The sequence below is a fragment of the Bactrocera neohumeralis genome, chromosome 6 (assembly GCF_024586455.1).
Source record: "Bactrocera neohumeralis isolate Rockhampton chromosome 6, APGP_CSIRO_Bneo_wtdbg2-racon-allhic-juicebox.fasta_v2, whole genome shotgun sequence".
NCBI lineage: Eukaryota > Metazoa > Arthropoda > Insecta > Diptera > Tephritidae > Bactrocera > Bactrocera neohumeralis.
In genome coordinates, this window is record NC_065923.1 from 24,502,613 (window position 1) to 24,516,123 (window position 13,511).

Consider the following 13,511-nt stretch of genomic DNA (forward strand, 5'->3'; position numbering starts at 1 on the left):
GAGACGACAGAGGTGATACAAACGGAATGCACCTCGGCTCTCAAGGTTATTTCGGAGAATGCCTTCTGTGACGCCTTGCTGGCAACGCTGCATCGACGCAGAAGGAGCCTATTTTGAAAGTTTTTAAAGAATTTTAACGATTGGTTCAATACATTTTTTTAAGTTGACTCAGTCCAATTGCTTTCCGGACAAACCCTGCATAGCGAAGCTTTGCATAATAATCTATTTCGTGAAGAAAAGTTGTCCATACAAGAACTTGATTTTGATCGCTCACTTTGTACGGCAGCCATATCCAATAATGAGTCGATATCGATGGTTCTGACAAATGACCAGCTTCTTGGGGAGAAAAGGTCGTTTATATATAAGTATATGTATGTACTTATATACATATTCCATAGTGTCTCTGCCGTTTCAGTGGTGTTACGGACCACGTACAAACTTCGTGGCAATCTTAATATACTCTGTTGAGGTTATAAAAAATATTCTAGAATGTCTGGAATAGTACGCTGGTGTATTTAAATGACGTTACAAACTTATTTTTTTTTTTTATTTAAGTATGTATATTAAAAATATATTATTTTATTTAGATTTATGCCAAACAAATATTATTTCATACTTTATAAGTACAGAATTTCGAATTTATTTGTAACTTACAAGCTAATTTATATTTAGATGTGTGTAATATGTACTAGTGACTACAAAATCGTATAAACAAAAGTTTTTATGGACAGACATAGTATATATACGTACTTAGATCTTCGCGTGCAGTTAAACAATGGCGTAAAATTATCACTTTGTAACATTTTTTGTGCGGTTTTCTATACAACTTAGTTTTTAAGCACCCCTAAGAAATTATTACAAACACTAATAAATTTATAAATTTTTTGGATTTTCAAAATACGCCTTTTTAAGTACAATTTTAGGATAAATACTTTGACATGTCTTTAAGGAATAACGGTATGTATAATTATTTGGTTTTGTTCGTTCAGCATTCACACCAGTACATCAACCATCAACCATTGCCAATCAGCAGTCATTACAAGCATTTGCACCGTTACTTTCTAACCAACTCTCTAAACACACTTTCACTTTCCATTAAAAAAGTATAGAGTAAAAAATATATATTAAATACATATATGTATATATATGACATATGTACATATAACTAGAAATTCAAAATACTTGTACGCGCCGGCGCTCGTGCGCCACGCCACGAACCTCAGTTCAGTCCACAATCCGACGTATTCTGCTCGATGGTGGTACGCAGCCGGCTCTGATCACTATGCGAGCGTCGCAGTTCGCAGCGACAGCGCTTGAAACAGCCCAAAATGTAGGAGTGCTTCGTCCGGCTGAGCACATAAATGTATGGATCCGAGGTGAAGTGTAGTGCCATCAGCACATCGGCCAAAATGAAGAAGGGATGCGCCTTCGGCACACGGTTCGGTAAAATGGCCATCGGTATAGCAATCTGCGAAGCGTAAAGCATTAATAAGGAGCTCAATTGCTGTTTTATTCTTTTGTCGCTTACCATTTGCGGCATCCAACAGATGACGAAGGAGATGCTCAGGTAGGCCATCAGTTTGGCGAATTTAATCTCATCGGGGGAGGCGTCTGCCGTCATTGTGACACTGTTGCTGTGATGATACAGCGAGGAGCCGCTGCTCGGTTCGCCCTCAATGCGACTTACGCTGCCCTTTTCGCGATTCACCATATCGTAGTGCATGTGTCGCTTGGTGGTGCGTGTGCGTCCGATGAAGCAGAGTACGCGTGTCACGAACAAATTGCAAGCAACAATGACGACGCACAAAAGTGAACCTGTAATGAGCGAGCAAAGCAAATGCATGCAAATTTAGTAGGTAAGTTGAAAAATATGTAGAAAGTATTGTAAATCAGAGATTAAAGATTGTAATTACGAGGTTTGCATTTTTCGTCTGAATTTTCGAGGACTACGTGTATTCGATTTTCGGTATTCATATCCCTTACTTATGCTGACAAAGTCGGTCATTTTGCATGATTAGTCAATTTTTGACAACTGGTTTGCTTGGACGCGTTTTTGTTCGTCTTCGATTTTAGCTTATTTTTTCAAAAAAAAAAAAATAGATCAAATAACTTGTATAAAATTCTACAAAAACTTAATGGCTCGGACGCATCCCGAATGTTGACTGTGGAATATAGTGAAGCTAAGATAACGACCCTGCTTACTATTTCCTGTGACTTTTTTGTTCCTAAAACTAATGAAGCTCATGAAAGGACGAAGCTGCGCTACGATTGGGGAGATAAAAACGGCATGGAAGGAGGAGATAAAAAAGACCACAAACAATACTTTTTAAGTGTTTTGACTATTGGAAAAAAAGGCTGGCTGAAGTGCCTGAGGGGATTACTTTGAAGGCAACAAAATAGGCATTCATGAAGGAATAAAAACTTTCTTAAGAAATAGAAAATTCGCGATACTTTTTCAAGGAACGTCGTATAACTCAATTGAGAGTATAACGGATTTTTCAATAACGGGTTTTTTCAATAAAACGGTTTGGGATATCAATGAAATTCTTAATTCCTGTGAAAGTACATTCGATGCCATTATGCATGGAACTCGATTACTTTTGCATGATCACCACGGGTACGCTTGCAGAAGTCCAGACGCTGAACCCAATTTTCGAAGGTTTTCAAGCATAAATCGGACGAAACTGCTGCAATTTCACGTTCGTTCGATATTCATACGAAGTTCATCAAACGTTGCTGGCTTGTTGGCATAGACCATAGACTTGACGTTGCCTCACAAGAAATAGTCTAACGGCGTCAATTCACACGACCAAGGCGGCCAATTATTGTCCAAGTCCATATCATATACTTCGGACCAAAAATATTCGGTTATCGTTGAGCGGTAGCGATTCCCATTCACGGTAACGTGCCGTTCTTGATCATCACGGAAGAAGTCATTCAGCCAGAATTGAACCTCATCGCTAAAGATGATTTTTCGATGAAAATCCGGATCATTTTCAAGTTGTTGTTCAGTTCTATTCATGAACATACGACGATTTTGTTGGTTCAGTTCTGGTGTCAATTTTATCTTGTAAGTGTAATGTAGGCCAAGATATTTTCGCAAAATTCGTCACAACGACGTCACAGACATTCCAAACGTTTGTGAGAGACTGACTTGGGTCTTTCTCAATTGATGCGGCAGTAATATTCTCGATACTACGGTTAGTTATAAGATCCGATTTAGGTCTAATATGCGCCGTTTTTTCAATAATTGTTGCCGTTTTATGGTACTTTCAAAATGTCATCCTCGTAGAAACCCCCCTCTATGAGTCAAAAACTGGGACAGTCGATTTTAACAAGCTTCACTTGGAGAGAACTTTACACCATCAAAATTTTCGCCGCATGCAGGTACAGATTGTAATCACTTAGTGTTAGCTGCGGAGTATAAGTTGGCTAACCAAGCTACCGGTGTTTTCCGTGAATCATCAATTCATCTTCTATGGGCAAAATCTGGCTGTTTCTTTGGCGATTTTTTCCTTCAGACTGCCCATTTGTTGACAGTATAAGTTCGAAATTTGAGTTTGACCGTAAAGAAGCAGTTCAATGTCATGATTCCCTGCCATTCCCACCAAACGCATAGCAAAATCTTCCTGATCATAGCTTGGCTATCTGAAACGTTGCACGGCCAACATTTGAAATAGATAGTCTTCAAGAAATAAATGCCAAGCAATGTTCTTTCGAATTATAATAAACATTCCCCTTTAAATTTGAAGTATCTGTGTTTTTCTTTAAAAAAGCTTGGTAAACCCTTTATATATACTTAGAAGGTATTTGAATTAGGTTTCCTCACCCAGAACGAAAATAGTATTTATCACCGAAAATGTTATTTATTTTATTTATTTATTTATTTTTATTTATTTTTTTTATTTATTTTTTATTTGAATTAAGTTTTGCCTCATACGCATAGATTTAACACCTGTGACGAACTTATAAGTGAAGCACCATATAAAATATATATACATAAATTATCGAAGTGACCAGTGTTCATGCAATATCGAATGTATGCTGGTGGGAGAAATGCATAGGCATGCCTCCATCTGAAGGTATGTTACATTGCATTATCAGTTCACGTACGGCATCGATGTTTTCTGGCAATTCGTTGTACCAGTTTTTCACAGTGCTATAGGATGGTGCTTCATAGCCATACAAAGATTTTAGCTCATCGATGCACTCTTGTGATAATCCACGTCGAAAGTTGCGAAAAATGATCGCACGAAAATGTTCACTAGTTACGTTCTGAGTGATGTAATGCTAAAAAATGTCAAACTTTCCAATGGAAATGTCAGATTGCACCTGGCAACACTTAGTGTTGTCCTAGGCCAGAATATATATAGCAGCCCTCGTATTGTATAAATTATCGATGTGCGCAGTACAGATCGACTGTAGTCATGTCCTTTTGCCTTTCCATCTGTATATAAGCAAACTAGTCCCTCAGTTTTTGAGATATCGATACGAAATTTTGCACAATCATACAATCTTCGAAAATATTGCTTAGATCGCTTTTTTATAGCATATAGCAACCACATAACAGATTAATATCAAGACAAAGATCTGTTTAAACCCTTTTATGCGCCTTTGAAGGGTATTATAGCATCGATGTAGACGAAGTTAACTTTCTTCTTCTTTATCTACTGATTTCGGGGAGCTTTTCATTAATAAAACTTTGAATGCGGAAAATAAAATTGTCAGTAAAATTTCGAGCGACCTTTCAAAAACTACTTTCTTTTGATTCCGCAAATAACTTGGAAAAATGCTGTTATTAGACTCGACTTCTGTGAAAACGTCTAAATGCCCTGATTTTGCAGAAAATTTTACACAGTGTACATGTATTAATTAACATTTTTTACAACCTTTTCACACTAACATAAAAATACCAACTTAGAGGATTCTTTAATAAATAAACAGTTATATTTTTATTGGATATACGTCAAAGAATAAAAGAGTAATAGTACCAAAACTCACCGAAAAGCATAAACAACACCGAATATGTTTTATTCCAAAAGCCTTCGGCATCGCGATAACGCAAACATTTCGGATTTTCTGGGTCACTCTCGTCAATGTAGGCGCCAAAACCGATGAAAGGTAGGAACGTGATAACAACCGCGATGAGCACAAGCGAATTGATAGTTTTGCGCACAAGTTCATATGTGATATGCTGCGAGGGCGATAGAAGGAACAATATATATGTATTTATATGTTAGACACGTGTAAAAATTTTGACGATGAAAGATACATAAGTTTCTGTATACATACATATGTATAATACACATATGCCTTTATGTATAATGCAAAGAAATATGTATGTGCGGCAAACAATTCGACAGTGAATTGGAAATCTCTGGACTAAAAATAGCACGCACACGTGTTAACCAACCTTATGATAGATGAACGGCCGCGCCAACGCCATCCAACGTTCAATGGCCATCACTGCCGCAATGCAACCGGAACTGAGGCCGAAGAAGCGACACAACACTTTCAACGTGCAATCCCAACGCACGTAGGCCTTGAACTCTTCCTCTGGCACATAAATTTTCAGCAGCATCGTTGTTAACATGCCGAGCAGGCCGATAAGGTTGTTTGACGCTAAGCAGCTGAAATGAAAAAATAAAAGAAAAGAAAAGAAAAATCATAATATATTTATATTTTATATCAAGGCATATTTATTGTGAAGCATGAGTGCTTAAGAGTACACACATACTTATGTATGGGAGATCTTTGTACTTGTAATCGTGTAATAAACAGCGGAGCACAAAAGCCTACAAAGGGCTCCCAAAGCGTGGTGGGAGCTTAAGACTAATACAAACAATGCAAAGGAAATTAAGCAGGACTGTTTCCAAAGAAGGCACAAACACTTAGAAACGCCAGCATCATAAGCACTAAAGATTAGTAAGAGACTTGGGGAACTTACGCTGTTTTTCGTGTGCAAGTCGAACAATATATGAAATGGAACCCCACTTAATTATTGAACAAAGTTAAGGCAGTGGTTTAAAATCGTCAAATTCTTAACCAATACGCGGTGGGTTTCCATGAAGGAAATCTAGATTTACAGTTTTTGTTCACTTTGACCTTGACGAACGATGCTTCCACTTTTCAACCGGTATAAAATTTTCCTTTCTGGAAAACTGCGAAGTAGACCTCCCAGAAGACGATAGCTATCTCATACGACTAAAATTTGTGCCCTGCTATTAATAAGGATGGAGGCATGTGTAGAAGTTCACGCAAGTGAGGAAAGTTCTCTGAGCGCCATTCACTTGGAACCGGCCAGCAACGATTATTTTACATATGGCTCAAGCAGCTCACGACTTCCGTTCTTAGACCAAATCCTCTGAGTAGTAAAAAAAGATGCGTTTGAAGGCGAGCTGATGTGAAAAGGCGAATCATCCCTCCGCAGGGTTGTGTGCTGGTTTGGTACCCGCCACGTAAAAAAACCCCCTCCATGAAAAAGACACAACAGCCTCGATTGAGACCTCCGATATAACCGCGTAAACGGTATTTACGCCAACAAAGAAGAAGAAGATTAATAATTCTCAGTAGGGAAACAAATAAATGTCAATCAGTAACCAGTTCCGCCTTTAAGATGGCAGCGGTGGGAGCCGGGCGTTACCATGGTTGAGAAGCACACTTTCTTCACCGGATAGGACTTTTTTCTACAATTAGTCGTTGAATCGGCTCAATAAGTTAGTATAGTATAGCCCTGTAACCATCTTGTCCTTCAATGGTTGCTGATGTAGATTACATCTTGTGAATCCCAGAAACAGTAGCCAGCACCGTTTTGGATGTTAATCTTAACAGTCTTTGTCTTCTTCAGAGCGGGTTTGTTAGTTGAAGTCTACTGCCCCGTTACTTGGTCTCAGGTGTTTATAATGTTTCACGAAACGACTGCTGTAATGTGATTTCACAACTACATTTGTTACTACATGGCGCCGACAGCCTTTTCACATGATTGTTGTTGTTATAGCTGATGAAAGTATTCCTAAAGTAATTTCGAGGAGTGGTGCTGAGTTGATAGTCCTTGATTACTTAGACCTGACTGTCGTCGGTTGTTGTTGTTGTAGCGATAGAATTCTGTCGAGTTGACAGTCCTTGGCCGGATAAAAATCCAAATCCGTTCCGATTACATAGATCCGACAATCGTGTGACCCGACTATCGTCGGTATTTTGACATTCTTACGATCTCAGCGATCTTTAGGAACTTCAATCGACGGTTTTGCAATGAGAAATAGTGGCTATGTTATCCATTTTTCAGGAAACTTGGGTGTGGTATCATCAAAAATCGACGAACGAGCACGTTGAAACTTCTTCATTTAATTTTTAACTTTTGCCATCGGAGGGGAAGTGTCATCATTGAATTTACTGCGGAATTTCTCCTCTAAAAACGAGAATCGAATCACCGGCCGATATTATTTCTTTTTGATTTCAAAATATTTGATAGCATCCGTCTATGGAACTTTCCGGGCTGTAAACCTGTGTACTTATCGAACCACCTTTGAAAGTACAAATATACATATCTACGCATACTGCAAACAATAGACATTACAGTATTTTCTTTACATTACTTATGGTCAGCACAACTACTTCCCAAATATGATAATCTAATGAATGTTACGAGTTTAATCCTCCTCTTTTCTTCTAACACATAACTAATCAAACGATCGCCCTTGGTCGGTCAGTAGGGAACGATAGAGTGGTAAATGTCCCAAATTAAGTGCTACTTTATAGCCATGCGTGCTGATACACATTCTCTCATAAAGCATCCAATGGAGCAAAGCGCTATTTGTAATAAAAAATGGAAAGTCCAAAGGTACATGTGCACGTAGATATACGTAGAGCTATAATAAGCCTAATGTAAAGCAAACAACATGCGGTTTTTATCTCCTCGCCGAAGTGCTTTATGTGTTTGTGCCTAGCAAACATTTATGGCAATAAATTCAAGCCACAAGTGTCGGAAATGTAAACCTTAATATTCGAGATAAATTACTGCTTTTCATGCATCGATTTTTATAGTCGCACAACATGTTGTACAGGAATGTAATTAGTTTGATGGTTTGTTTACCTAACGGTTTTTTGTAGTAAGTATAGTAAATCTAACTTTTCAAGAAGTAAAGAAGTTTGAGAAGTAAAGTCCTCTCTCGACGAACAAAGACCAAACTCTACAAGTCACTCATCATCCCCGTCTTGCTATATGGTGCAGAGGCATGGACGATGACAACAACTGATGAGTCGGCGTTACGAGTTTTCGAAAGAAAGGTTTTGCGGAAGATTTATGGTTCTTTGCGCATTGGCCACGGCGAATATCGCATTCGATGGAACGATGAGCTGTACGAGATATACGGCGGCAATGATATAGTTCAGCGAATTAAGAGACAGCGGCTTCGCTGGCTAGGTCTTATCGTCTGAATGGACGAAAACACTCCAGCTCTGAGAGTATTCGATGCAGTACCCGCCGGGTGAAGCAGAGGAAGAGGAAGACAGCTACTCCATTGAAAAGACCAAGTGGAGAAGGACCTGGCTACACTTGGAATCTCCAATTGGCGCCAAACAGCAAAATGAAACGACTGGGGCGCTGTTGTCAACTAGGATATAATCGCGTAAGCAGTGTCTACGCCAATAAAGAAGAATAAGAAGTTCCCTTCAAGGCTAATACACTGATTAAAGCGACCTTCCAACTTTTCGATACTATTTTTGAAATACGATTTGCTCTTTACTTCAAAATAGGCTTCGGTTTCGGCGATCACCTTTTCATTCGACGAAAGTGTCTTCATGCCGAACATTCTTTTGAGATATGAGAACAGGAAATAGTCGCTGGAGCCAGATATGGAGAACACAGAGGATGCGGCAGCAATTCAAAACCCAATTCATGGATTTTTGCCATAATTTCCACTGACTTGTGACACGGTACATTAAGGTAGCCAATGAAAATTATTTCACGCGCATCCCAAAATGCGGATGCCATAACCCTGCCAGCCGTCTGTTGCGTTTTTCACGCTTTGAAGCGTGGAGCGGCTTTGTCGTGTGCAGTTCACTCAGATGACTGTCGATTGGACTTCGGAGTGAAATGAGGGAGCCATGTTTCATCCATTGTCATACATCGATGCAAAAACTCGGGTTTATTTCGTTTGAATATTTCCAAACACTGCTTCGAATCATCAACTCTTCGTTCTTGTTGGTCAAAAGTGTGCCCGCGCGGTACCCACTTTGCACAGAACTTTCTCAAACCCAAATATTCGTGAATAATATGATGTACACATTCAGTTCGTATCTTTAGAGTGCCTGCTATCGCGACCAACTTCACTTTATGGTCATTCAAAATTATTTTGTGAACTTTTATGATGTTTTCGTCGGTAATAACCTGTTTTTGGAGTCCATTGCGTTCACCGTCACGTCTCACTCACCACGTCTAAACTTTGTATACCAATCCTTGATGGTTGATTTTTCTCAAGAAGTGTCCGGAAACTCGTCATTAAGCCAAGTTTTTACTTCAATTGCATTTTTTATACTCTCGCAACAAAGTCGCTAAGGAAGTATTATAGTTTTGTTCACATAACGGTTGTTTGTAAGTCCTAAAACTAAAAGAGTCAGATATAGGGTTATATATACCAAAGTGATCAGGGTGACGAGTAGAGTTGAAATCCGGATGTCTGTCTGTCCGTCCGTCTGTCCGTCCGTCTGTCCGTCCGTGCAAGCTGTAACTTGAGTAAAAATTGAGATATCTTGATGAAACTTGGTACACGTATTTCTTGGCTCCATAAGAAGGTTAAGTTCGAAGATGGGCAAAATCGGCCCACTGCCACGCCCACAAAATGGCGGAAACGGAAAACCTATAAAGTAACATAACTAAGCCATAAATAAAGATATTAAAGTGAAGTTTGCACAAAGGATCGCATTAGGAAGGGGCATATTTGGACGTAATTTTGTTGGAAAAGTGGGCGTGGCCCCGCCCCCTACTAAGTTTTTTGTAAATATCTCGGAAACTACTATAGCTATGTCAACCAAACTCTACAGAGTCGTTTTCTTCAGGCATTTCCATATACAGTTCAAAAATGGAAGAAATCGGATAATAACCACGTCCACCTCCCATACAAAGGTTATGTTGAAAATCACTAAAAGTGCGTTAACGGACTAACAAAAAACGTCAGAAACACAAAATTTTACGGAAGAAATTGCAGAAGGAAGCTGCACCCAGGCGTTTTTTAAAAATTGAAAATGGGCGTGGCCTCGCCCACTTATGGACCAAAAACCATATCTCAGGAACTACTCTACCGATTTCAATGAAATTCGGTATATAATATTTTCTTAACACCCTGATGACATGTACAAAATATAGGTGAAATCGGTTCACAACCACGCCTTCTTCCAATATAACAATATTTTGAATTCCATCTGATGCCTTTTCTGTATAATACGAGTACATACATTAGGAACCAATGATGATAGCGGAATAAAACTTTACAAAAATACGGTATTTGAAAAATATGTAAATGACGTATAATGAAATCTCGATTATCACTTTATCATGCGAGAGTATAAAATGTTCGGTGGCACCCGAACTTAGCCCTTCCTTACTTGTTTTCTTAAAAAAACGATATTTTATCTCGAAGCGAAATTATTTTTAACCATTTTTTTTCACAATAACTTAAGTTACTTCACTCAAAATGATATAATTCACAAACTAATGATCCGACAGCTGTCAAATTTATACACGCACCTTTTGAAGGTTAGAAATAACTAAAAATCAAATGGATTTAATTCCAGTAACGCCAGCTATGTGTTAGGCCGGGGACTTTTCAATTGACCTGTTATGTACCTAAAAGAATTCCAAACGAATAATAAGAGACAGATGTGACTGTTCTCGTAGTAAACTGTGAGCTGCTAAAGGTGGCTGAGTGATTTGGCGAGTATGAGTAGAATTTTTGTTCCAGGATTTCTGCACTGTGCTCAGAATTTGAAACAAGAGATCAATTGAAGACCCTCCATATATGACCAGTGCAAAAAAATGAACTTGAAAAATAACGGATATCCTAATGTACATGTACATATGTACATATTGAGCAGACACAAATTTCGATTATGTAATCCCTCATTAGCATGGATGTTTCCATATTTGCATATAAATGAGTTAAATAATACACTTCGATGCGGTAAGAAGCTGGAGCGCACTCATACTTACATAATAAAAATGAAACGAGCGTTGCAAATAATAAATAAAATGCTGGCAAACAATTTCAGCGCAATATTTAAAGAGTCAGCAGGAATGCAAATAAATTGCTAAGAATAAATATTTTCCTATATGAGTGAGATGAATAAATGGGTGAAATTTTTATTCGCCAAAAATTGATTGCTCAATAATGCTACAAATGAATACAAATTAGCAACGAAAGAAAGCAAATAAAATGTGTAAAGTGAAGAAAAGTGTAAATATGTAGATATGTACATATGTATATTGGCATGTGTATTTGTTTATCTACTTCCGCTGTGGGGGATTAAGATTATTATTAGGGATTAAGAGGGTTTAAGGTATTTCTCAGAAGGACTAAAAGTAACTGAATAAAAGCAGTTTGGATATCAGTTTTATACACTCTGAAATTCCAACGATTTGGTTTATCAAATCTCTAAATGTTGGTAGGTGGGTTGATGGTGACGACATGGCTGGGATTTTGTAACAAGAGCTCTAATGCTTTTAATTTAATTTAGGCGATCTGATGACTGCAGATACATATAACAGGCGTGAAATTCTAACGGGTTTAAAAAAGAGTTAGAGAATGGTAGGCAACTCGCTTTTTTGGATAGCCATTTAAATTTTACCTAATCTAACCTAATAACCTAACAAATACTACACTCAGAGAGAAAAGCAGCCGCTATGCTTTATTGTGACGTCTCATGTGATACATGAGATATGTATATGTACATACATATGTATGTAAATGCAAATACGGTTTCTAAAACAAAAATTATACAATATGAAAATCTATCGAAATATTTAGAATGGAGTTGCCACCTATTGCAAAAATATTTTTGAAAATATTACAAAATATTTTTCACACATAAGGCGAAAAAAATGTTTAGGATAGTGATCTACGCATTGAAAAAGAGTTGCCACCTAACATATAAATAAAAATCTGTAAAAAAGTACAAAAATTTATGAAAAATAGTTGCCATCTATCGCAAAAACTGAAAATATTTAACAAACGTACATAAGAAAAGACGAAAACTCAGGAAAATTAATTTGTGTAAGAGTTGCCATATGCAGGAAAAGTCAGATTAAGTAGATATTCAAAAAGGTTGGCCAAAGTTTATGTATTTAAAACAGTTTTACGGATATTACCTGAATTTATTTTGAAATAGAGTTGCCACCTAACAAAAATCTTAAAATATAAATATTGAAACTGTGTGGCAAACATAAACGGGAAGAAAAGTTCTAGGATAGTGTTCTATATATTGTAAAAGAGTTGCCTCCTGTCGCAAAAATTAAACTTAATAAGATATGGTTTAATGTATTTAATAAAATTGTATGAAAAATATATACAGTTGGTTGGAAATTGAATTGCCACCTATCGAAAAATTCGAAATAATTACAAAATGTACATAAAAGAGACAAAAATTCTGGGAAATTATTCCATATGCGTTTTGTATAAGAGTTACCAACTGTCGGAAAAGTTAAATTAAGTAAAATATTTGAACCAGTGTGCGAAATTTAAGGAGATTTGAATAGGAGTTAACTAAGCACTAACACGTATAAATTGATTTGTATTATAATTTATTCTAACAAAAAATTGCTCAATCACCTTTGGCACGCACATGTTGGAACGAGCAACACCGTCACGCACTGTTGGAACCATACAATAACAAAATGATAAATATTTGCCCGACAAACAATCAACAAGTGCTAGATAAAAAAGTGAAAAGGACTAAAAGCTCAATAAATTTGACCTGAAATAAGCTGCTATAAATATTCGCAAAAGAACTTTCAGTTAATGAACATTGAAACACACAAACACTTGACAGCTACGGCTTGCGCCACAGGCTGTTGGTTACCGTTACCGTTGTGTTATGTTTGCTCGTTAACCGACATGCTTAAATATCCAAATATAGCGTAAGTGCTTATTAACAGTAAGGCACAAAAGTAGCATTAGTGCGAAAAAATGTAAATTTCTGAAATTAAAATAAATTTTTTTCCACTTAAATTAAATTTAATTTAAAAAAATGCTTTCAAAGTATTCTTATTTAAGAAAAAAAAATATTTTTAATTTAAAAAATTTTTTAAATTCAATTTAATTATTAGTTTATTATTTAATTAAAATTAAATTTAATTACAATTTTATTTTTTAAAATAAACTAATTTAAATTAAATTTGAAATTTAATTTAATTTTTAAATTTAAAATGTTCGAATCCTTTATAATTAATTTAATTTAATTAAATTTAAATTAAAAAATAAACATTATTTATAATTAAATTAAATTTAAAAATTAAGTTA

The 13,511-nt window shown here is 36.7% G+C and overlaps 1 protein-coding gene across 1 annotated transcript in view; it reads right to left on the minus strand.

Annotated features, from left to right (window-relative positions):
• Positions 1-416: 416 nt before the first annotated feature.
• LOC126763308 (prostaglandin D2 receptor) overlaps positions 417-13,511 on the minus strand; it is a 37,894-nt gene continuing 24,799 nt past the window's right edge. Inside the window, exons 2-5 of the mRNA XM_050480657.1 lie at positions 5,414-5,630; positions 5,002-5,194; positions 1,529-1,815; positions 417-1,468 (exon numbers count right to left, since the gene is read on the minus strand). Coding sequence (XP_050336614.1) covers positions 1,220-1,468; positions 1,529-1,815; positions 5,002-5,194; positions 5,414-5,630 — 946 coding nt within the window. The 3' untranslated portion in view covers positions 417-1,219. The remainder of the gene's footprint in view (positions 1,469-1,528; positions 1,816-5,001; positions 5,195-5,413; positions 5,631-13,511) is intronic.